This window comes from Carassius auratus, linkage group LG28B (assembly GCF_003368295.1).
Source record: "Carassius auratus strain Wakin linkage group LG28B, ASM336829v1, whole genome shotgun sequence".
Taxonomy (NCBI): Eukaryota; Metazoa; Chordata; class Actinopteri; order Cypriniformes; family Cyprinidae; genus Carassius; species Carassius auratus.
Genome location: NC_039293.1, coordinates 5,544,888 through 5,570,046, shown reverse-complemented (window position 1 = coordinate 5,570,046; position 25,159 = coordinate 5,544,888). Strand labels below are relative to the sequence as shown.

At 38.7% G+C, this 25,159-nt stretch overlaps 2 protein-coding genes across 3 annotated transcripts; both read left to right on the top strand.

Moving 5' to 3' along the window:
- The first annotated feature begins 7,735 nt into the window (after positions 1-7,735).
- Positions 7,736-21,820, top strand: LOC113067847 (protein Hook homolog 2-like). Of its 2 annotated transcripts, XM_026240335.1 has the most exons (23): positions 7,736-7,852; positions 8,561-8,643; positions 8,885-8,957; positions 9,054-9,104; positions 11,835-11,967; positions 12,450-12,517; positions 14,621-14,683; positions 14,763-14,840; positions 14,919-15,082; positions 16,032-16,172; positions 16,251-16,452; positions 16,664-16,774; positions 16,867-16,948; positions 17,097-17,163; positions 17,585-17,722; positions 17,812-17,899; positions 18,469-18,474; positions 18,596-18,630; positions 18,771-18,853; positions 19,073-19,176; positions 19,287-19,394; positions 19,488-19,559; positions 20,960-21,820. In XM_026240335.1, the coding sequence occupies exons 1-23, from the start codon at positions 7,808-7,810 to the stop codon at positions 21,089-21,091; spliced, it is 2,127 nt and encodes a 708-aa protein (XP_026096120.1). In that variant the 5' UTR covers positions 7,736-7,807; the 3' UTR covers positions 21,092-21,820. The 2 variants fall into 2 exon arrangements, with proteins under 2 accessions (XP_026096120.1, XP_026096122.1); XM_026240337.1 differs by lacking the exon at positions 18,469-18,474.
- Positions 21,821-22,958: 1,138 nt separating this feature from the next.
- LOC113067846 (telomerase RNA component interacting RNase) lies at positions 22,959-24,984 on the top strand. The gene is made up of 3 exons (XM_026240334.1): positions 22,959-23,656; positions 23,779-23,856; positions 24,641-24,984. The coding sequence occupies exons 1-3, from the start codon at positions 23,363-23,365 to the stop codon at positions 24,746-24,748; spliced, it is 480 nt and encodes a 159-aa protein (XP_026096119.1). The 5' UTR covers positions 22,959-23,362; the 3' UTR covers positions 24,749-24,984.
- The last annotated feature ends 175 nt before the right edge of the window (positions 24,985-25,159 follow it).

The following is a 25,159-nucleotide window of genomic DNA, read 5'->3' as shown; positions in this document are numbered from 1 at the left end:
CATGCTGGTGAGAAACAAATCCATCATTAAGATGTTTTTAACTTCAAACCTTTGATCCTTGACCAAACTTTTTCACTGGAGGCAGCTTTATTATGGATTATGGACTCGTATATTTGACTGGAAGCAACAGTTTGATTCTAAAATGTCTTCATGATGGATTTTTCATGCAGATTTTCTCTTCTCAAGAGGAAAGACATGAATTGATGGACTGGAGTTACTTGTGTGGATTATTGTTTGGACTCTCATTCTGACGGCACCCATTCACTGCAGAGGATCCACTGCAGAGCAAGTGATATAATACTACATTTCTCCAAATCTGATAAAGAAACAAACTCATCTACATCTCGGATGACCTGAGGGTGAGAAATGTTTCAGCAATTTTCAATTTTTTGGGTAAACTGTTCTCCTAAATAGTATTAAGTGTAAATGTTTCTGTTTAACTTTGATGCTGTTGCCCTAATTTGATAAATATTTGTGTGTGTTTGATACATATATCAAATACATATTTGATCAAATTAAACACAGTAATTCTATATATTTAAAAGAGAAATATTGATATTTAAATAGTTTCAATGCATTTTTATTTACTTTCTATTAGTAGCTTGTACTGTACTATAGCTAATTGTTTACAGAAAAAAAATGTCAGTGTAGTTTGTTAAGCTAATTGTGCTTTCCAGAAGCGTCAGTAACACTGGCACCAACTCGATCCACTGTTAAAGCACATGATAATTATGAGATTAGAGCAGCATATTCTGTTTGGAGGCTCGTTTGTGTTGATAGGCCTTTATTTAAAGTGTGTTTGTGTGTTATTTTGGGTGTGGAAGCATCAACACGGGTGTATGCCAGCAATTAAAAGCTTTGCTTTGGTTTGCAGGATTAATTTATAATCCAATCTAACTGACCTTAAAGGGTCAAGAGTGCACGCAGATATACAGGGAGGTGAGTTTTTCAGGTTTTGTTTCAGGTTGTTGCTATATACAGTTGTTGCCAGGAGCCACACTGTGCAATTTCAAAGTACTTAGTATATTTTTTATTTGCTTTTTCACTGGTCTTTAACATTATTTTGTGGACGGTTTTGTCTTTTTGATCTGATGAATTCAGCCTTGGTGCACTAAATGACTAATATAATCCCTGTAAGAACTGATCAATCAGATTTGAAAACTTGACAATACATGTGCACCCACAATCCCGTGCTGCTCGGGACACACGGCGCGCCTGTCATGTGCACATGCTTCATATGTGAAGCGGGTCACCAGATGCTCGAGTCTTGTTTATTGTGTGTTTACATTCGTGAACAATAGCAGCAGTGTGGTGTCACTGTGGCTTACAGTCCCATCTGAGCATAATGACAGAGACACGTGTTGGGAGTCTCCCAGAAAACACACACTCATCCACCCATGCAGTGGCAGCACATGCCCAGTGTGAGCTGACTCACGTGTGTTTATGTGTGCGGCTGGCGCAGATAGCACCGCAGGAGCTGATATGAGCGAAGAGCAATAAATAATGTCTGAGGAATGGAGCTCACCTGGTCCGTCTGACACACCTGTCTCATCTCCTCGTGCCTGTAAACTCTTCACATGAGCTCGCCATCTAGCGTGATATGACTCACGATGAATCATATTTTTGAATTATTTAATCTCATGTCTTTTTCTGTGCCATATAAGATCCAAAACAAACAATTTGGGATTTGTTTTGCTCATTTTATCAAGTCAAATCTTACGAATGGAAACACTGTGTGCAGGGGTTTGTTCAGAAAGACTAATAATTCAAGCTCAGTTGGCTAAATGGTGCTTGACTTTTATGTTGCTATGTGCATCTGTAGCAGCCTCTCGTTCCTCCTGGAGTTTCCTGAGATGAAAGACGCGGGGAATATTTACGATGTTTATTTTCTTCTCAGGTCTTCAGCAGCACCTGCACGCAGTGAGTCAACACAGAGCCTCATTACAGCCTCGTTTAATGGTCTTCTGGCCACATCTGCTGGCTTTTTGCTCTCTCGTATCAGATCCGCCCTTGACATGGCTGTAAATCTTCATCTGTGGAGTGAATCTGGGGTGAAAACACACCTGTAGTGTGACCCTGCCCTCATGAGCTCACCTCTGGAGTCGTGGGTTTGTAAATCCACCTGCCTTGTCTGCTGTTTTCCTCACATTCAGCAGAACCCGGCTTGTTTTTCCTCTGTTTCCTGCACCTGGTGCATTGCTGCGATGTGCCAACACTCTCACCCTTCTGTCAGTAAGAGCTGGCACTGGCCACACATAACCCACATTCCTGTCTTAAAGACGCAGAACACCCACAGAACCATTGTGCATTCAATCTGCCTTAGAAGTATGGAAGGCAAACGGGGCCAAAACCCTTTAAAAGGAACATGTGAAATTTCACCATGTCAACATTTAGTATGTGTACACCAGGCACCAGGTTTTGGTATGAGTAAAGACTCACAGTTTTACAGTGTTCAGATGAAAAATCATAATGACTTGTTCAAATACTTTTTAGAGTAGATATATGTTTTGTATTCTTGTTTGCTCCCTGTTTTTCCCCCTCTTTCCCTCTCTTCTGTTTTTCTGTTCTAAATTCTTAGGTTTTGTTTATTGGCTGTTCGGTCCATCAGTTGACCAATCAGGATGGTCCTACCCATTTAAAAAGGGGCCAGGCTTCGTGTGATGTCATCAGCCGTCCTGCTTTCCAGCCAGCGGGTGACTGTCCATTTTTGCCAGCCGCGTTCATTTTTCTCTTTGATTGTTTGAGTTGTGTATTGTGTTTAGTTGTTTTCTGAATTGTTTGGTTGACTGACTCATTTGTTGGTTTGAGGTTTTCTAGTTTGTGGGTATGTTTACTAAAACTGGGTCATTGATCGTTAGAACGGGAAACACCTGCTGCTGAATGATTGGAGCATTAAGAGAATAGTTAACATAAACCAATGAGTCCTTTTAGACTAGTTTTGGGAAAAGGAGGTAGGTACGTTTTTTTTATTTAATTATAGTTTTATTTTGTTAATTCTAGGTAGGGAATGACTGCCGTCCATGTACTTCTGCTATTAATTAGGGTAGTTTACGTTGGGTGTCGTATACGCTGAAGTTTGTGGTTTTATTTCTACATTTTCTGTTGGATAGTTAGATTAGTTGGGTTAAGTTATCGGGGTTGTTTCTGCTTTTGATGATTTTTTTTGTTTTGCCGTCACTCAGTGTGACGAGTGGGGCGGGGCCGAGAGACGTGGGCACGAGGAGTGAGGCCAGGTGTAGTGATTGGAGATGAGCTGCACCTGCGCCCCACCACCTGTCTCGAGTCCCACGTAGGAGATGGAAGGATATAAAACTGGAGTGACGACCGTGAAGGGCGAGAGAGGACCAGGCCTGGATATTATTTTATGTTTTGCTTTTTATTTATGCGCACCAGTCGGCCGTGAGGGGCTGGTGCGCTAGTTTGTGTTTATTTTTGAATTATTAAAGTGTTTTGATTGAGCGCCGGTTCCCGCCTCCTTCTTCCTGATGAGTATGGAGTTTTTATTGTTACAGTGGTGCCGAAGCCCGGGAGAAGGCGCTGCTGAAGATCCCTCGCCGCTGTGGTGAATCCGCGGTGCCCTCGAGCTGGCGAGGTACGTGCCGCCAGTGACGCTCGAGGCGGTGGGCTGGAGCGAGTTGCCGGGGACGGGCGAGCTCGCTGCCGGCCGCCCACGATATGGAGGGGCGGCTGCCGTCCGTGAGGGAGCGGAGGAGTCGGCGCCGTTCGCCAGGGGGCCGGAGCCTGCTGCCTCCGTGATGGAATCCGGAGGGGCAGGGAACGGGGGGCTCCTGCCGCTGCCCAAAATCGGAGGAGCCGTCGCCGTCCATCGGGCGGCGGAGGAGTGTCGTGCCGTCCGGCGAGGGCCGTCCAGTGCCACCGCCGGGCGCCGCGGAGGAGATCACCCAGCTGGTGGAGGGCCGAGCAGCAGTGCGTCTGGGAACCGGAATTTTTTTTTTTTTTCCTCTCTCCCCTCTCTCGTCCCTGTCGCTCCTCCTTCCATCTCCTTTTCTCTCGCCTCGTCTGTCCTACCCCCAGGTTCCTGCAGGTCCCCGTGAGCGGCCCCCCCCGGAGGGAAGGGGGGGGGGGAGTAGAGCGCAGTCTCGAGGGTACCCCCCGGCCTGCGAGGGGCGATGGGGGTATGTGACGAGTGGGGCGGGGCCGAGAGACGTGGGCACGAGGAGTGAGGCCAGGTGTAGTGATTGGAGATGAGCTGCACCTGCGCCCCACCACCTGTCTCGAGTCCCACGTAGGAGATGGAAGGATATAAAACTGGATCGACGACCGTGAAGGACGAGAGAGGACCAGGCCTGGATATTATTTTATGTTTTGCTTTTATTTATGCGCACCAGTCGGCCGTGGGGGGCTGGTGCGCTACTTTGTGTTTATTTTTGAATATTAAAATGTTTCATTGATTGTGCGCCGGTTCCCGCCTCCTCCTTCCCGATGATTAGGAAGTTTGTATCGTTACACTCAGTTTCCTTTCTTTTCCCCATAGTTCTTAAGTCATTTTCTTTAAGGACTGCTAATCTGCTCTTCTCAAAATAAACAGATTTTGTCTTGAAATGTCATTGCCTGTTGTTGGATCTTCTTATTTCATGGTTTGCCCCAGTGCCAGTTGTTTTTCACTTAAATGTTACGAAACATCCCCCAAAGATATCAAGCATGTGACATTAATGATTTTAGTTAATTGTAGCATTGCTTTAATGATGTCTACTGTACTTAAATAAATTAATTAATGTTACAATATAAAATAAGATTTTTTTTTTTTTTTCGGAGAAAGAACATCGAACTAAATGACTAAAAAGCACACGAGAAATCAATGTCTGGTTGTCCAGTGTATTCATAATGACATCCATAATATGATCCTTAATGTTTATGTATATACAATTTTTTTTTTTTTTTTATATTTAACACCCATTTGATTGGCCGCTCTGTGATGTCATGTTAACCTGGACAAAAAGTGTGTGTTGACATGGTTGAATTTCATGTGTTCATTTAAAGGGCTTTTGGCCCTGTCTGCCTTCCATATTCATTCTGTACCAGAAGCTGTGTTTAAAAGAGTCCGTTTAGTCTGTTCTGACGTCAGATGTGGGTGTGTAACCCTAAATTAGAGTCTGAAAAACGTCACTTTACCAGCATCTGAATTTAGTATCATTTCATTTTATTGTTTTTCATACTTTCTTGCTCCAGACATGAATGATTCCTCAAATCATGTATATTGTTGAGGATTTAAAGTTTAAGGATTTATCAGAAGCACTATTTTCAAAGAAAAATGTATTATATAATCCTGGGCAGTCAAGGCCTAATGGATATAGAGTTGGACTTGTAACCTGAAGGTCATGGGTTCAAAAGTCACATCCTTATTACACTTCTATATATTTTTAAATACCTATAATTATATTTAAGAAATATGATTGGACACATTTATATAAATGTACTATTATAAAATGCATTACTATTAACGATTTTAACTTATTTAAAGAGGATATTCAGTAATGCTTTGAAAGTTTAGTGTTTTTAACATTATTAAATTTAGCTATTTATATTTTTAATTTTATTATCATTACTTCCACCTTTCTTCTTTGTATGTTTGTGTGCTGATGCTTAGACAAAATATATGTTAAATGTGCATTGAGAAGAGAGCAAAGGAAAGAAAAACAGTGTGTCACAGTTATTAAACGGAAGTAGTTTTAGGAAGCACCTCCGGATAGACAGAAGGGTCGAGCTCAGAATAGAGGAAGGTTCCTGAATGAAAATAGCCTTCCTTCGGTTCTTGTGAAAACCCCCTCCTCTCTGTCTTTTGCCAGCTTGTTAGTCATGAAGCCCTGGAGGATGACTAACCATAACCAGAGAGCAGCATGTAAACCAGAGACCCTCGAGTTTCCGTCCGCGTCTCAGAGCGCTTCCGGTGCGGATCAGATAACAGCCGAGCTCCAACCCTTCCAAAATAAACGGAGACTTTTTTTCTTTATGCAGAATTTATTTACGTATACATAAGTTACACAATGCACTTACAGTAACTGCAATATGACATGTTGGGTAACCGCAGGTGATTGACAGGCCGGATGGGAGTAGCAGGAAGTGACGTAGGCGCGTGTGAACGTGTCAAAAGTTTGGGCTAGTGATGTCAAAGAACCTAATATAAACAGGTTTACGTGTGAAGTGTCATGTGTGAGTTTAGGAAGCTTCAGTCATGATAATTAGTACTTATTTATCTAAATATTTTGTCTAGTTTCTGACCAGTTGATAAAGGATCGATAAGTGATGAAAATATTCTAAATATATATTAAAATGTTCTAAAACACATTTGAATATGGATAATTAATTATCCACGATGTTTACTTGCAGTCTAGACGCCTTTTGAGATTTCCACCATTATGTTTTTTTCATTTTGAACTTTAGCCTTGACTGTAGCCTAAAACTAAAGACGTAATTTTAATTCATTTTAATTGTCTTCCAGAGATTTCTCCCGCTTTATGATGACAAAGAATGCATAGTTAATTAATAAAACCTTAAACAACGCTTTAAAACGGAGTCTGTTGTCCATCTGGTTTGTAATTGTGTGTATTCACAAGGGTTTTCTGGGTGAAAGTGCACAGTTTCATTAGAGGGAAAGCAAAATGTATATTTAAATTGAATAATTTTGATATATTTATGGATTATTCCAATGAAAGTAACAATAATCATTTTCCTTTACTTGCAGCCTACAACTTTTTATTATTTTGGGAAAATGTCACATACTTCAGAAGAAATGGTCAGGATCCACGTCAAATTTCATTAATTTTCTTTAAAAGACTAAGGATTACAGCACCACTTTTGAGAACATTGTTAATAAAAAAGCAAAGAATATTTATTGACGTGGAAGTCCAAGTTTAAGTACCAAGTTTGTAGTGTATTAAACACCCCGCTTTTTCTTCTTTATTTTATTTATTTATTTATTTTTGTTATTGTTGTCTAACATTTTTATGTTGATGGTGGTATTATTTTTGTACACTGTTTTAGTTATAAAATAATTAAAAAAAGCAAATAAGACTTTCTTATTTTTCACGAATAAATATTTTTTGATTAATTAATCAATTGTTTTATGTACATTCTTGTATACTGTTTTATATTGGTTCTGCTCAATAAAAATAATAATAATGACAAAAAAAAAAAACTTAACACTGTTGACTTTGACTGTTGGATTCTGCCATCTAGTGATCACACAACAGATCTGCGTCACACTGGTTTAATTAAAAAAAATTAAATTAAAATTAATTTTTTTTTGCATGTATTTATTTATTTTGTCATTTTAACCAATTCTCTACATGTATAAACCGCTGTATACAGAACTTATTAACTTAATTGCAACAAAATGCAAGGTAATATATATTTTGAAAATGTAGCATAATAATAATATGTAGCATAATAATAATAATAAGTCCTTTGACTTCCATATTATGGATAAAAACACAAATGTAAGTCGAAGGCTACCGGGAACCTGTTTGGTCATCAACATTCTTCAGAATATCTTCTTTTATGTTCAACAGAAGAAAGGAGTTTATACAGGTTTGAAACTTGTGAGTAAATTACGGAATTGTAACTTTTGGATAAACTAATATTTTTGTAAATTACATATGTAAATGTGATTTAAATACGTTGATTATTAACGTATATTTAATTTAAATATGCCGCGAGCGCGTCGCTGTGTTGCTATGGCTACTAAAGTTCTCGCGGCGAAGACAAGTGCGTCGGTGACGCGTCAGTTCAGTTCGTGTGCGCGCATTTAGCAGCGCTGCTAGTGTGTGTAGCAGCTCAAACCGTCACCATGAGCCTCAATAAACACCAACTGAGTGACTCTTTATTCATCTGGGTAAGATACAAACCCGTTCCCTTCAATACAACTGATATTTAAAGAGTGTCCGTCTGTATTGACTGAGAATGAAGCAGTTGTCGTCTGTTTGTGTTTAGCGCGCTAGCCTGTTAGCAGCAGGTGGAATCTCACATTTCACCCAGTTTATGATTTTAATCAATTAATCGCCGTTTTCTGTTTATCATTCGCTCGTATATCAGTCAGGCGAGTTTATTAGTGCTTTATACAGCTCTGTATTTGTGTGTTTGGTGTGCTAAACTCATTATGTAACTGACCAAAGGTCCTGAAATGAGTTTAGACTGATTATAAGAGTTCAAAACAACACAACCTCCGATTAAATCAATATACCCTCCTCGAATAAAACAACAAAAATGCCCGAAAAAGTAAACTTATTGTTTTTGATCTCACTTTTGAGACCTGCTATATATGTACCAAAATAATAGATAAATTATGATTCTCCATTGACAGTCTTTGATTTTCCTAACAATTACTCCGTATATAGATATTACTTTGTCGAATATATCAAAGTCGGTATGAAAGTTTGTTTTTACTATCGTTGTCTTTATTTATTTGTTTGAATCTTATTTTTATTATTTATTTATTTTTCTAAAAGGTGTCTTGGACGCTAAACAACACAAGTTTTAAACTGTTTTTGTATACACTTTCCATGTCTGTATTTGTCATTCTCTGTCTCCTTCTGTGTTTCAGCTGCAGTCGTTTCAGGTGCCGTCATGCACGAGCAAACATGAGCTGACCAGCGGTGTGGCCATCGCACATGTGCTCAATAAAATGTGAGTTTGACTTTCTACAATGTTTATGAAGGAACGTCAACTATTCATGTGAAAGCTGATCTGACAGATGCACTGGATGTCTGAAACACTGTTAAGCCACCAGCACACATGCATGTAAAAAATGACAGCTGATTATGAATACTTCTCATTCACTGACCCTGGAGACCACTGACAGACCTTTTCCTTCATGATGCATGATCAGTTGTGTTAGCTCTGAGCATTTCTGTTCTGTTTCTGTCAGAGATTCATCCTGGTTTAATGAGACGTGGCTCAGCAGGATAAAAGAGGATGGCGGCACAAACTGGAGGCTGAAGGTACTTTAGTTTTATTCGATTTCTTTCTAATAAAGATCTTTTCTGTACAGTATACAGGATGTTCATGGGTCTGAGTAAATACATTTGCTCTGACAGGTCAGCAACCTCAAGAAGATCCTTCAGAGCATGATGGAGTATTATCATGATGTAAGTTATGATTTTGTGTGAAGTCTATCAAAAGCTGCTTTCCTTTCGTACCTTTGAACCATATTTGAATAACAAGTTAAGGATAAAATATGTCCTTTTATACAGTAAATATAGTATAAAATGTTTCCATTAAATATTTAGACATTGTTAAATTGTTTCAAATTTTTGGGATTTTAAATTTAAATACTACAATAAATAATTAACCATGTGAATAAAATAGAAAAAAATGAAGAATAATGAAATAATGGCAAGGCAACATTTCTCAAATTTGTTTATTTTACTTTGAATATTGAACTAAAACTACATAAACGAATAAATGAATACCATTTTTTTTTAAAACCCACATAAATAAATTACATTCACATTTAGTCATTTAGCAGACCACTTTTATCCAAAGCTACTTACAAATGAGGACAGTGGAAGCAATCAAAAACAACAAAACAGCAATTATATGCAAGTGCTATAACAAGTCTTAGTTAGGTTAAATGCAGAACATGTAGCAAGGGCTTTTAAATAATAAAATATAATAAATAAAAAGAAAACCAATAGAATAGAAAAGGAGGGGACCAGGAGGGAACATTTAATTTAAAAGTCTGTAAAAGTGACTTTGTGCTTCTTTGGGATGGCACAATCAAGCAACGTTCACTTGCAGAATGCAAGTTTCTAGAGGCACATAAGTATGAAGTAATGAATTTAGGTAAAGTGTTGTAGATTCAGTGGTGGTTTTGTAGGCAAACATTAATGCCTTGAATTTTAAGCGAGCAGCTATTGGTAGCCAGTGCAAACTGATAAACAGAGGTGTGACGTGTATTCTTTTTGGCTCATTAAAAATTTATCTTGCTGCCGCGGTTGAGTTAGACAAGCTGAGATGTGAGTAGCTACTGTTGAGAGGTAGAGTTGAGTGTCATCAGCATAGCAGTGGTATGAAAAGCCATGTTTCTGAATGACAGAACCTAATAATGCCATGTAGACAGAGAAGAGAAGTGGTCCAAGAACTGAGCCCTGAGGCACCCCAGTAGTTAGATGTTAGACCTCTCCAAGATACTTTGAAGGACCTATCTGATAGGTAAGACTCAAACCATTGAAGTGTGGTTCCTGAGATGCCCTTTGTCAGTAGGATTGATAGGAGGATCTGGTGGTTAACCATGTCAAAAGCAGTGGACAGATCAAGCAGGATAAGTACTGAAGATTTGGATTCTGCTCTTGCCAGACTTAGAGCTTCAACAACTGAGAGCAAGGCCGTCTCAGTTGAATGTCCACTTCTGAAGCCAGATTGGTTGCTGTCAAGGAGGTTGTTGTGTGTGAGAAATGTAGAGACTTGGTTGAACACAGCTCGTTCAAGTGTTTTTGCAATGAAAGGAAGAAGGGAAACTGGTCTGTAGTTCTCTAAAAGAGATTGGGTTGAGGGTGGGTTTCTTAAGTAGTGGAGTTATACGAGCCTGTCTAAATGATGAGGGAAAAACACCAGTGTGGAGGGAAGTGTTGATGATGTGAGTGAGTGCAGGTATAACTGCAGGAGAAATGGCTTGAAGGAGATGAGATGAAATAGGATCAAGCAGAAAAGTAATAGGGTGATTAGAAAGGATGAGTTTTGAGAGTTCTGCCTCAGAGAGTGAAGAGAAGGATGTAAATGAGTGTAAGTTTGCTGGTGATATGAGCTTGACGGATTGTGGTGTGGAAAATTGTGCACTGATATTTTTCATTTTATTAATGAAAAACATGGCAAAGTCGTAAGTTATTAGAGATGAAGCGGGAGTAGGAGGAGGAGGACAAAGGAACAAGGAAAATCTTTTAAAAGGCATGCGAGAGTTAGACTATTTGTTAATTTTGTTTTGGTAGTATGTAGGGGTGTGCCGGTTTCAGAATTGGTGATGACGGTTATGACGTGAGTCAAATGTGACGGTTCATAACATAACCGTCGGGGGGGAGGGGGGGGGGTAGTGGATCTGCCGTAGAGTCAATTAGCGCTGGTGCTTCCATGTCACGGTTATCATTGTCTGCTATATTTGCTTTTTATTTATTAAAATACAAAATAAAAAATATTTTAATGACACGGTTTTGGCGGTTATAGAGTTCTAATGACGGTGTTCAACTATTACCGCCGGTCTCACGGTTATATACTAACCGTCACACCCCTAGTAGTATGTCCTTTGAGCAGTGAAGACATTAACAGAGAAGGAAGATAGGAGTGACTGATACACATTAAGACCAGTAGTATTTTTGGATTTGTGCCACAAAATGAATAAAACGAATAAATGCTATAAAGACATTAAATAAACTAATAGAAATTGCTAACAGAAAATGCACAACAAATTTACTTAAAATGAAAGCGAAAAGGCAAAATACAAAAATGAAATAGTTCAAAATTTATGAACTGTAGTAGTACATCATAAAAAATCAAGAACATAAACTATATAAAATAAAGCATAAATACAAATGAATTAATAAATGCTATATAGATACATTTTACAAATATTAACGACAAACACATTATATTAAAACACTAAAATTGAACGGAGAAAATAAAATCGAATCGAAACTGTTTAGTAGTATATCAGTGATGCTAAGTAAACACAGACCCATTGTACACATGTCTATGAATACATACACAGACGTGCGTATATTTGTGTGTATATGTATACATTTGTGTTCTCTGTTGAAGTGTTTAGCTGTGTTAACCGTTATTGAGGCTGTTAAAAGCTAGTAGCGTATTGTGTGTGTGTGTGTCAGGTGTTGAGTCAGCAGGTGTCTGACGAGCACGTTCCTGACGTGTGTCTGATCGGTGAGATGGGGGACGTGACTGAACTGGGTCGTCTGCTTCAGCTGGTTCTGGGCTGCGCCGTCAGCTGCGATCAGAAACAAGGTACACAGGAGATCACAAGCCCTGGTCACATGATCAGTCATGATCCGAAACATTCTGTAACCTGATGATGGTTACAAGTAATGAGAAACACACGTGAAGCTTTCTGCCTGTTAAAGTCTTCAGGGTTTTGTATAATATAAAATACAATTATTCAGTGAAGCATTATTAATCATAATAAATGAAATTGTGATATATCAATAAATATACCTAAATCATTAAAAATAAAATAATAAATTAGATTATAAAATATTGTACAATATACAGTGTGAATAATTTATTTTAAATATTTTAATAAAATATAATTAATAATTTAAATAATTCTAACTCTGTCCTGGTTCAGTGTAAAAGCATGACTTCATTAGGTGTATGTATTTCAAAATGACTTGAGAATAATTTATCTGTAACAGTAGTTTTTGGGTGGAGTCTGTTAATTAAGCATCAGCCTAAATGTCATAACTGTATGATTTTGTTTTCTGTATCAGAGCACATCCAGCAGATCATGACTCTGGAGGAATCAGTGCAGCATGTGGTGATGGCGGCTATACAAGAGGTGCAAAACACACATTACACACTCATTTCACAAGAAGCACTTGTGCTGCGAAGTTGAAAATTTAGGAGTATATATATATATAGAATGCAGAGAAAATTGAGCAAGTAATGTAAGATTTTCCTCAGTAAAGGGATGAAAGGAGAAATTTGCATGCAGAATGGAAAATCTGTACTGGGGTTTTAAATATTTAGCTTTAAGCTACATTCTTTGTTTATATGTTTATTTATATACAATTATATTAAATGCCAAAATACCATTAATTACCATGAGAAAAAAAAAACGTTATGCGTAATGCTGGACTTATAATTGAAACGAGCCCAAAATGACTCTTATTTTGAAAGGTACGTTATTTTGGCCTGTTTTAATTTTAGTTTTAGTCTAGTCTCTGTGTGAAGCTGTCATTTTAGTTTTTACTAGTTTTAGACACATTCATACTCTTTATACTTTTTTTTTTTTTAAGTCAAGTTTCAGTCGACTAAAATTCTGAGTGTTTTAATCTTATTTTAGTCAGAATTATCCATGACTATATTAATCTAGTTTTAGTCGACGAAAGCTGATGACATTTTAGTCTAGTTTAAGTCAATGAAAATTTTATTTTAATCTCTAATGTAATTCTATTTAACCAGTCAATATAGTATAAGTAGCTAGTAGTATAGATGAAACCAAAGTTTTCTTTTAGCCAAACCCATTTCAAACAAGGGTTATATACTTGTTACCTTATAGACTCAAGAATACATCCATTCCAGACTTGGAAGACGCTCTGATTTAAATTTACAACATTTGTTTTACCGACCAAACATGTTAGAAGTACACACATCGGTCCCTTTCTCTGTGTCAGACTTAACTTTGTTTGTAGTCGTCTTCTAATTAATGCCATGAGTGGGGCTTGAGGAAGTGATGTCACCTGCGTCTGCACAGGCCCCTGAAGTGAGAGACAGGAAACACAAATACTGCTGAATAATTTTAGCATAGTTTTTATTTTATAAACCACATTTAGTCTCGTCTTTATTCAACTATATTGCATTATACATTTAATAGGTCATCATCACATGACCAGCATTTACGTTGCGTCTCGTTTTCGTCACAGGATTTATAGTCAATATTTAGTCATAATTTTCATTGACGAATGCAACACTAGAAGACATGGCGCTTAAAATATTCACTCTTACATCATATCCTCTATTTACTTATTATATAATTTACATAATGTTATACCATTTAAGATATGTTGCCACTTAAAAGTTGTAAAGTTTTTATTTTTTATAAGTTTCTTATGTTCACCAAGGCTGCATTTATTTGATCAAAAATAGAGAAAAAATATATAATTTGAAATATTATTGCAATTTAAAATCTTTTTTTTTTTATATACACTTTAAAAAGTCTAAGAAAAGTGCGTTAGAAATACAATATATTATTATTATTATTATATAATATATTTAATATATAAACATAACCTGTTTCTCTAAAATATAAACATGCATGTGTGTGTATTTATATCAACATAATAAATGTAATGTAAACAAAAACTTAAATCTATATGCTGTACAGTTTTTAACTGTTGATTCCTTTAATGAATCAAAGAAACATGAAGACTGGAGTAATGATGCTGAAAATACAGCTTTTAATCACAGAAATAAATTATATTTTAAAGTTATATATTAAATATATAATTATGTAAAATAGGAAACCAGTATTAGAATTTGTAATGATATTCCAAAATATTACTGTTTTTTTTTTCTGTATTTGTGATCAAATAAAAAAAAAACATTAGACATATGACATTACATTTCATAAAACTGAATTTTGTAGGGTTTTCAAGGACCTTCTGAGAATATTTTTTTATTTGCACACATGCTCCAAAATACATAAGAAGTGCCCGTGGAGGAAGTGAATGTGAAGTAGTTTTGGGCTTTATTCAAATGTTTATTTCTCTGTAACTTCCTCCATTCAAACGATGAGGAAGACGGTCTCTCCACTGATGTGTGTGAAAGCGTGTCTCTGTTCTCCCAGAAGGCCGTGTGTAGATCTGTAAAGAGCAGCAGACTGAGCATGTGACCGCTGTGCTGTTGATCTAATGAAGCTCTCTCTGTGTTTGTGTCTCAGCTGCTCACCAAAGAGCCCGTGGAGGCAGGAACTCCAGAGACGTACGGGGATTTCGACAGTCAGGTGAGTGTGTGGGGTTTGGGATCCGATGGGTTTGGGTTTTCTGTGTTATCTCACCTTTTCTCGGCCTGTTGCTCCTCAGTCCAGGAAGTATTATTTTCTGAGTGAAGAGACGGACAATAGAGACTACACACACCGCTGCCGAGAGCTGCAGCAGCAGGTGAGCGCTGAACTGAACGATGGAGATTAAAGCAGCAAGGCTGGCTTGAGTAATAAGAGAGGTTTGTGTGTGATTCAGGTGTCTGTTCTGATGGAGGAGAAGTCCTCGCTGCAGGTGGAGCTTCAGTCTCTGCGGGAGCGTCTCAATCACTGCGAGACGCCCGACGTCTCCTCCACCATCACCAACAAGAAGCTGCTGCTGCTGCAGAGTCAGATGGAGCAGCTGCAGGAGGAGAGCTACAGGTGGGAGGCCCCTCGCGCAGCTCCACCACAGGGCCTGCTCACTCAGGCTTTAATCACACTGAGGCTCCAGATCTCATTCGTAGGCCTCTGTGGTCTGGACAGTGAGAAGTGTAAAAAAAAACTTGAATATTTAAATGAAAATATACATATACAAAATTTTATTATTTTTATTATTATGGTTGTCATAATTTTAATATAATTTCTGTATTATATATTTTATAGTCATTATAATTCGCTTTTGGTTTTCCATTCATACAAGTAAAATATGTAATGATTGTAATATAGTTTTATGTGTATTATTATATTAAATAATATGATAATTGTAAACTTTTCAATATTATAGTTATAATTTACATGGTATTATATCAATATAATAATCATATAATTATTAATAAATTTCAGATCCTAAATAATTACTTTGAATTCTGCAGATATAATTTTATAAATAAAATATTTGTATGTTATATTGTAAATAATTAGAATATTATAGCATTATATTTGTGATTTAAATTAATAATATATGATAATATTATTTCTATATTGTATTATGAATACAATTTTATTATGTAATTGAATTCTGGCTATATCCATTCTTACAAATACAAAATTGTATAACTTTTATAATATTATATAAATAATTGTAATATTATCGTAGGGTATTTATGTAGAATTTTATTAATATAATAGTGCTATTTCTATATTGTGCTATAAATTAATATTATTCATCAGTAATTGAAAATAAATATAATATAATTTACGTTGTATAATATTAATATAATAATATAAATAAAATTAATTTGATTTAATGTTTACTTAAATTTTGTATATGTCTGTGCATAGAAATACAACAAGAAGTGTAGTATTATATATCTGCACTGTTATGTTAATATCTGAAGAGTTCAGATGCAGAAGTGTCTTTTCTTGTTCTGAAGCGTCTGATGTGTTTCAGGCTGGAGAGCAGTCGAGACGACCTGCGTTTGCGAGCAGATGCTCTGGAGCGAGAGGTGACGGACCTGCAGCTGAGGAACGAGGAGCTCACCAGCCTCGCTCAGGAGGCCCAGTCCCTCAAAGACGAGATGGACATCCTCAGGTCCGAGACGCCAGACGCCTCGCTGCCTGCTGTGTGATACGCTCTCCCTGTGTTCATCACTGCTGTTTCCTGCTGCAGGCACTCGTCTGACCGCGTGAGTCGACTGGAGGCCATGGTGGAGACGTACAAGCGCAAGCTGGAGGATCTGGGCGACCTGCGCAGACAGGTGCGTCTGCTGGAGGAGAGGAACCACGTCTACATGCAGCGCACCTGTGAGCTGGAGGAGGAGCAGCGCCGAGCGAACGCCATCCGCTCGCAGCTCGATACCTACAAGAGACAGGTGAAGAAGTGCTGCTTACACTGCTTACACTGCTCCCGTCAACACACGAGCTGACACTAGTGTATCACTAGAGAACTAGACACTAAATCAAGATCCCAGAAACTGTTGTTCACATCGCTTTTTAAATGACCCCGTTCTCATTACCAAAAAGATCACAAAGAAGGAACCCTTTAGTCCAGATGAATGACTGATGGTTGTTTGTGTTCCTCAGGCTCATGAGATGAGCGCCAAACACTCGGACGAGGCCATGAAAGCTGAGAAATGGCAGTTTGAGTACAAGAACCTCAGCGACAAATACGAGACGCTTCTGAAGGAGAGAGAGGTACCAGACTGATCCCTCACATCACATCAGAGGGTCTCTGTGACTGAGCATTAATGACCCTGTGTGTGTGTGTGTGTGTGTGTGTGCTACAGAAGCTGATATGTGAGCGTGACACGCTCAGAGAGACGAATGAAGAGCTGAGATGTGCTCAGGTCCAGCAGCAGTGCTTAACAGGTCACACACCCTGCATCTACAGACAGAGACATAAGCCCCGCCCTCTCTCACACACTCAGCCAATCAGCTCTCTCCCTTGTGTCTGTAACATAAGCCCCGCCCTCTCACACACACTCAGCCAATCAGCTCTCTCCCTGTGTGTCTGTAGATTCTCTGAGCACTGAATCAGGAGCGGTCGGCAGCCTGGCAGCAGAGATCATGCCCACAGAGCTCAGGTGAGCACTAGTCTTAATCCATCGCTTGAGCATTTACATTATTAACTACCCACTTTGAAATTATTTTGTTCGTGTTGTATTTGTATTAAAAAAGGTTGTATGTGTTATGCATCTTTCAGTGTTTGTTATTCAGTTCACTAAATTAATGAGTAATGGTAGCTTGGCAATTAAAATAAGTTTGATAAATTACATAAACTAATCTGGTGCTGATTATATTTAGTAGTAGCTTGTAGTGTTTCTGGACTTTACTAGTAAAACATTTGAGCAGTATCAACATTGAATACTAATCACACACACTAGCGTTATATTAACGTTGTGAATGTGTTATTCCAGCATCATTACTCCAGTCTTCAGAGTCACATGATCATTGGTACTTGTTTGTGTAGATGAGATGAGTCTGACGTGTGTGTGTGTGTTTCAGGGACACGGTTGTGCGTCTGCAGCAGGAGAACAAGACGCTGTGTGTTCAGGAGGAGTCGTACAGACACAGACTGGAGGAGCTTCAGACGCAGCTGGAGGATTCACAGCGCAGCCAGAACACACTCGAGACGCAGAACCGGTCTGTGTGTGTGTGTGTGTGTCAGGTACATCAGTGTACGGAGTGTGACGCTCTCTCTCTCTCTCTCTGTGTGTGTGTGTGTGTGTCAGGTTGAGTCAGCAGCAGATCTCCGAGCTGAGCGCTCAGGTGGAGGAGCTGCAGAGAGCTTTACAGGAGCAGGACAGCAAGACAGAGGACGTCAGTAACACACACACACACACACTGAAAACTGATTCCTCACGTCATGATTGTGTCTGAGCTCAAATCTCTCCATTCAGTGCTGCTGTCTCTAAGACCGAATCATCTCTGCTCTTACTGCTGATGTATTGATGAATGACATCAGTCTTAAAATGATTAATCTTTATCTTTTCTTCTGAGAGTAATAACTTGCTTCACCACGTGAATGATTTGACATGAGAAGATGAAGTCAGTGCGGGCGCAGCTGAATAATATTAATCAATAATATCATAATAACATCCAGTCAAATGGAAGTATTGTTTAAAATTAGTAGCATTAACAATGAAAAATGAAGTGGATTGGGAGGCGTATCTCCTCAGACAGCAGCGGCTGAGTGATTTCCATCTGATTGATTGATTTAATATGACTGACCTGATCATGTGATCTGATGTTAAACCACACAGTGTCTCTCTCTGGTTGGTTGATGTGTGAGATCTGTAACGGTTTTGTTTGCGGTGCTGAAATTAACGCCTGCTCGTCTGTTTTTATCCACCCACCTCTCCTAATCGACCAATCGTCTGCCGCCTCAGGTCATTGTAAGTACCGCCCCCGGCCCGTCTGCTTTCTGATTGGACACTGCTTGTTAATGTGCTGTGATCATCAGTGTCTTTGTGTGATCGGTCAGCGTCTCACTGCTCTGTTTCTCTTCCCTGACAGTCGTCTCTGTTGAAGAAGAAGCTGGAGGAGCATCTGTGAGTGTGTGTCTCCGTCTGTCCTCTCTGAGCCTGCGTCCTCATCACATGTTGTGTTAACTGTGTGTGTGTGTGTGTGTGTGTGTGTGCGTGTGTGTGTGTGTGTGTGTGTGTGTGTGTGTGTGTGTGTGTGTGATCAGAGAGAAGCTCCACGAGGCTCATTCTGACCTGCAGAGGAAGCGGGAGGTGATTGATGATCTGGAGCCGCATGCGGACAGTAACAGTGAGTCCACACACGACCAGCCGCAGGTCAAAGGTCATTCTGATGACTCCTTTATTGATTTAGCTCACAGACACACAACAAGCTACTCTGAAGCTAGTTCATCAAACTGCAAGCTACTCATCAGATGAAGTACCAAAGATTACGGTGATGATTAAGATTTCTGAATAAAATCTGTAAATATTCATGAATCTTTCAAAAATCTGTGTGTGTGTGTGTCAGTGTCGAAGAAGATCGACGAGCTGCAGGAGATCCTGAAGAAGAAGGATGAAGACATGAGACGGATGGAGGAGCGATACAAGAGATACGTGGAGAAGGCTCGCACCGTCAGTACAGACTTCAGACAGATAGTGCCGTGTAGTGAGAGAAGAGTCCTGCTCGTGTCTCCCTGATCGCCAGGTGTGTGTGTGTGTGTGTGTGTGTGTGTGTGTTTCAGGTCATAAAGACCCTGGACCCCAAGCAGAAGTCCAGCGCTCCTCCTGCTGAGGTTCAGGTGCTGAAGAACCAGCTGACGGAGAAGGACAGGAAGATCCAGCACCTGGAGGTCAGACACACACACACACACACACACACACAGAGAGAGACAGACTGCTGTTAATGTGATGATGATCTCACGCTCGTCTCTGTGTGTGTGTAGCATGATTTCGAGAGGACGCGCTCCAGACACGACCAGGAGGAGAAGCTCATCATCTCAGCCTGGTACAACATGGTGAGGAACCACATGCTGCAGGAAACCCTTCAGAGCACAAAGAATACTAGCAGAGCTTTCTTATTGTTATTACTATGTTTTATATCGATCTGTGGCATGATTTTAGAAAGTAGTAAACATAAGATACTGAAAATGGATTTTTAAGGAATTTTTTTTCTTTTTCCTAGGTTTGATTTCAATAGTTTTTTGTTTTCCAAAAAGAAAATAAATTGTAAAATTTTAATTTGAATACATTTTAAAAGATTAACTAAATGGTTTTTATACTTTCGTTTGATTAACACCATTTTTGTAAGTAAAAAAATATATACCGTATTTTTCGGACTATAAGTCGCACCTGAGTATGTCGCATCAGTCCAAAAATACGTCATGATGAGGAAAAAAAACACAAATCGCACTGGACTATAAGTTGCATTTATTTAGAACCAAGAACCAAGAGAAAACATTACCGTCTCCAGCCACGAGAGGGCGCTCTGTGTCTTCAGTGTACACTACAGGAGAACTGAGCAGCATAGAGCGCCCTCTGGCAGCTGGAGACGGTAATGTTTTCTCTTGGTTCTTTTCTCTTAGTTCATTTCTCTTGGTTCATGTCAAATTAATTTTGATAAGTCCCACCTGACTATAAGTTGCAGGACCAGCCAAACTATGAAAAAAAAGTGCGACTTATTGTCCGGAAAATACGGTAAATAGTTTTTATGCTTTCATTTGATTAACACCATTTTTTTTTTCATAAAAATATATAGTTGTACTAAATCCATGAAAAACTTTAAAACAAGACGACACAAAATTACTGAAAAATAAAGCATTTCACAGGGCTCTATTTTGGTAAAAACTATTAATTTAAATGATAAATTTTTCTAAATTCACTTGATTTAGACATGCTTTTTAGTTAATGAACATTTAGGACAGATTCCAGAAACATGAAAATGAAAAGCAATGAATTCAGGGGGAAGAAACATTTCCATAAGATTAGTTTGTTAAACTTAGAAAAAATTGTAATGAAATTCGGTATAACTAAGTATGATTAGATTTTTTTTTTTTTTTTTTTTTTTTTGTGTTACTAAAATTGAATTCCACTTTAAAAAAAAAAAAAGGAAAAAAAAGAATTTGGGGTAGAACAGAACACATTTCATAGGGCTCTAAAAATGGAATGTTTGTGAAGCATTTAATAAACTGTAATTACATCTCATTATTAATTGGACACGCTTTTTGATCACTAAAGATTGTATTCAACCATTAAAATGGAATCCAGAAAATAAAAAAATAAATAAAACTTGAAAAAAAAAAAAAGAGAATTTTGAAAAAAAAAAAAACCTGTTTTCCATGCACCTGGTCACGCTGCGGGCCGAGTTGAGGTGGTTTAGTAGTGGACTGGAGTTGATCTCTGTCTCTGTGTGTCTCAGGGGATGGCTCTTCATCAGAAGGTGGCCGGAGAGAGATCAGGACCCGGTTCTGCTCCGGCTCAGTCCTTCCTGGCCCAGCAGAGACAGTGGACACAAGCCCGCAGAGGCCTGTCCCGCCTGCAGCCCAGATAGACCGCTCACACCTCCTCTATCCGTCTGTCTGTCATCGGCCTGCTGTCTTTTATCATTGTCTTTTAGATTAAGTTTGCTGTTTTTTTTTGTTTTTTTAGTTGATGTGAACGTCAGTGTGTAGTTGAGTTTTAGTTTAGTGTTAATTAGCTTCAGAAACCACTGCGTTTAATGAAGTAGATCAACCTTTTCTTCTTTTAATGATGTCTTTTTACTGTAGATTTGGGTGTTGATCAGGGTTAGGGTGCATGTGAGCGCACTTTACACCCCCGGTGCCTTCTGCCATCCGTCGATCATCTGCTGAATGCTGGAAGCCCTTAATGCCACGAACAAATCAAGTGCTTTTATAATGAGTTTTCCAGAGAGCTGCTGTGTTTTAATGACACTAATCATGGAAGTTTCCACCGGATGCTGCTTGACCTTTTTTTTTTTTTTTTTTTTGATGTAATGTCACCAAAGTCTGTCGCTGGTATTTATTGAGGCAGAAACACTACTGACTGTGAACACTGTGTTCTGGTCCTCATCGGTCCAGACGCTGAGCTTCATTCGTTCTTCACTCTCCAGAGTTTGTCACAGTGCTGTGTTTATGAGTTGTTTGTGTGTTTCTCACCGTGTTTTCTTCGTTCGCTCTGAGTCTGGACTGATGGGGTCGGTACGGAAATGAATCACTTTAGTCTCTCACTGTTCTTCTCTTTGCACTACAATAAAAGAGGTTCTAGGTACAAAATATCAGAGCTGAGTCTGTGTGTGTGCTTTTGTGTTATGTGCAATAAATGATGAGGCGCCAGTCAGAAATGGATCGATAAAAAACCTGATCCACAAATCAGTTCTTGAAATACTGAATAAGTCTGATAAATTAGCAGTCAAATAATTACGTTCATTTATTGTTAGATGTGTAGTCCGTCACTCCATGTTTTGAAATATTTGCTGGAAAATTAAGTTATAAAAATACTAATGACTGTTTAATGATTCAAAATATAATCATGATCATGCAGGATTGCTAACGTGTAAAAGACTGCATTACTGTGAAAGATGTATACAATAAATGTGTAAAATATAATTTGGAAATTAGTTACTATTATGTTGAATTATATTCTTACTATGGTACTGTTAGATGTGTTATTGAAAGCACTTTATATTACTTTTTTTTCCCCCAATGTTTTCTTGAAATCAAATTGTTTATTAGTTTTAATTTAAAAAAAAATAGTATTTTAATGCAATTCAGCTAAATGAGATGATCTTATTTTATCATTTATATCACTGAACTGTTTTCTTGAATAATTTTAATCTAAATTATATTTAAAAAAACTATTTTAATCGTTTATTTTAATCATTTTCAATTATTTTATTTAATTAAATTCAATAAGATGAGATAGTCTAACCTAATTTTATCATTAATAGTACTGTATCAGATCATTTTAATTTTATCTACATGTATTTTATTCAAATCAGATTGTATTTATTTTATTAAATATTTGTAATTATTCTAATGTAATTACACTTTTAACTTTTTTCCCTGAACAAGTAATTTAATCTATTAACTAGATTAAATACTTTTTGGATTAAATAACCATTGTGTTTCTTCTGTGATTTTTTTAAAAACATGTTTTCATGGACATTAAAGCTATGAAATACGTGAAATAACTTCACAATAAAAAAGGTTGTTATAAGTAATTTTCACTTCGAAATTGCTACTGAATTTCGTAAATAATTATGAGTCAGCGGCAAGTAACGCAGTGAATTAAAGACTAAAAGCCTCTAAAGCGCGTTCATATCATAGACTGTATAAAAACAGGTTCATGTCAATAACTGTGTTAGTGCACGGCGCCGCGCTGCGGTTCTTCCTCCGGCCTGCAGGCGGCGGTGGCGCGTCTCTCGCGGGCTCGAGGCTCGGCGCTGACTGCAGAGGAAGTGCAGTATGGCGGAGCGATGCTAAAGCACAACAAACCTGTGCTAAAAACATCGGGATAAAACACCGAAAACCTGCCGATTCACCGCACAATCCGGCCGCTCCGCGATCATAAACACACACGGACCCGCGGCTCGATAATCGCGCGCTCTCTTTGTGTCGCCGACGGTGTTTTTGTTTCGTCGCGACACTTTACGATCCCGTAACAACGCAAACTAGGGTATTATTCTTTCGTTTTCACCTTTATTACGCGTTTAAAACAAATACATTTAACTCTTCATTAAACGGCAAATCCTCGCAGAAATCAAAACACCGCAGGAGTGAGAGTAAAGGCTTTATGTATTATTTCACCGAACGGTAAAACGATGGAGAAAAAGCAGCATAAATCCGACAAACCTCACCGCCATCTTCATCATCACCCTCCTCCTCCTCAGCAGTCCTCCAGCAGCAGCAGCGGGGAGTCCGGCGGCAGCAGCCCGGCGCACGGGGCGCCCAGAGCGGCCAACGCCTTCGCCAACGACGGCAGCTTCATGGAGCTGTTCAAGAAGAAGATGGAGGAGGAGGAGAGGAGGAAGAGAGAAAGAGAGGGAGAGGAAGAGGAGGACAAGACGAGGAGCTCCGCCGCGCCGCCGGACAGGAAGCCGCTGAGCGCGAGCTTTGTAAGAGCAGCAGCGGTCACACACACACACATACAGAGAGAGAGGGGTGTCAGTGAGTAGATTCGGGTCACTGTCGCTTCTGAAGCCCGTGTAACGCTGTCAGTGTGTCCTGTCTATCTCAGGTGGGCAAGCGGAGAGGAGGCGCGAGACTCGCCCTCAAGACCGGGATGGTGGCCAAGAAACAGAAGCCCGACTCCGAGGTGAGAGACCGACACCCAGCAGCACAACAACCATCAGTAACTCATTATGACGCTGTGTGGAGATTCAAACCGTAGATTAATCTAGATATACACATCAGGGGCCTCCAACATGAATTGAGGGACTGAGATTTAAGAGACTTAAATCTCCTAAATAATGAATATCAGAAGAGACTGTTATACACGGCATTGTGCAGATGTGCTAGATTATTAAGTGAAGTACTGAGGCACACACTGAAATCATTTGACCAAGTTTTATGACTAAAAGCAAGAAATAAAAATAGCAGCATATTATGCATAAACATTGAAATATAAAGATGGACAGATTTTACACAGACAAAAAAAATCATGTTTAAGTGAAGTTTTGACTTTTTATTTATTTATTAATAAAATTCTAACACTTCAGCCATTAACTGCTTTATTACGAATTTCACCGAAAAAAGATGGAAAGCAAAAGCCATTGAAACTTTTCTGAAGTCAGTTTCCGACTATGAATTCATACAAATAATTCAATCATATATTCTTGCATATAATTGTTTTCTGTTGTGAAGCACTCACTGCTCCAGTAACGGTCTTCAGAAATCATTCTAATATACTGATTCACTGCTGAAAAACCCCACATCTGATTATTATCAGTGATGCATTTCATTTCTCAGGGTTCTTTGATGAATAAAAAGTTCAAAAGAGCAGCATTTATTTGAAAGAGAGATCGGTCAGGACATTATAAATGTGTTTTATTGTCACTTGTGATCAGTTCAGTGCTTCTCATGAATGTGTGTGGATGCAGGTGGAGGCTGGGAAGGGAGACGCCTGGACTTCATACATGGCAGAAGTGAAGAAGTATAAAGCGCAGCAGTGTGGAGACGATGATAAGACCAGACCGCTGGTCAAATAGACTGAACTGCTTCCTGTGGAGACGCCGTCACTGCCATTCTCCCTCAGCTCCAGTCTCATCCTGTGCGCCGTATTTGCTCATTTGTTGGATTCTGGTTCTTTTTGAGTGGTTATGATTTAGTTTGTGGCATTAGACCATTCTCGTTCACCTTGTTGATATTTTGTACTCTACATGTTTGCTACTTGAATGTCACCTGATGAAGATTGACGATGACGAATTAAACTCACAGTACCACAGCTCCTGTCCCGACTGAGATTATTGAACCTCCCACATCTGTGTTAAAGTTGATTAGTCAACATCTGATCTTTCGCAGCATTTCAAGCTTTTGCTGTACTTCAGAAAGCCTTAAAGCCTTAAATATATGGAGAGAGAGAGATTGAATTTATGAAAAGTTTGTTTTCAAGACCAAAG

Coding starts and splice junctions, on each gene's coding strand:
- LOC113067847 (XM_026240335.1), top strand. CDS start 7,808: ATGAGCCTCAATAAACACCAACTGAGTGACTCTTTATTCATCTGG. Junction 8,644..8,884: donor GCACATGTGCTCAATAAAAT/GTGAGTTTGACT, acceptor TGTTTCTGTCAG/AGATTCATCCTGGTTTAATG. Junction 19,560..20,959: donor TCTCAGCCTGGTACAACATG/GTGAGGAACCAC, acceptor TGTGTGTCTCAG/GGGATGGCTCTTCATCAGAA.
- LOC113067846 (XM_026240334.1), top strand. CDS start 23,363: ATGGAGAAAAAGCAGCATAAATCCGACAAACCTCACCGCCATCTTCAT. Junction 23,657..23,778: donor AGCCGCTGAGCGCGAGCTTT/GTAAGAGCAGCA, acceptor TGTCTATCTCAG/GTGGGCAAGCGGAGAGGAGG. Junction 23,857..24,640: donor AACAGAAGCCCGACTCCGAG/GTGAGAGACCGA, acceptor GTGTGGATGCAG/GTGGAGGCTGGGAAGGGAGA.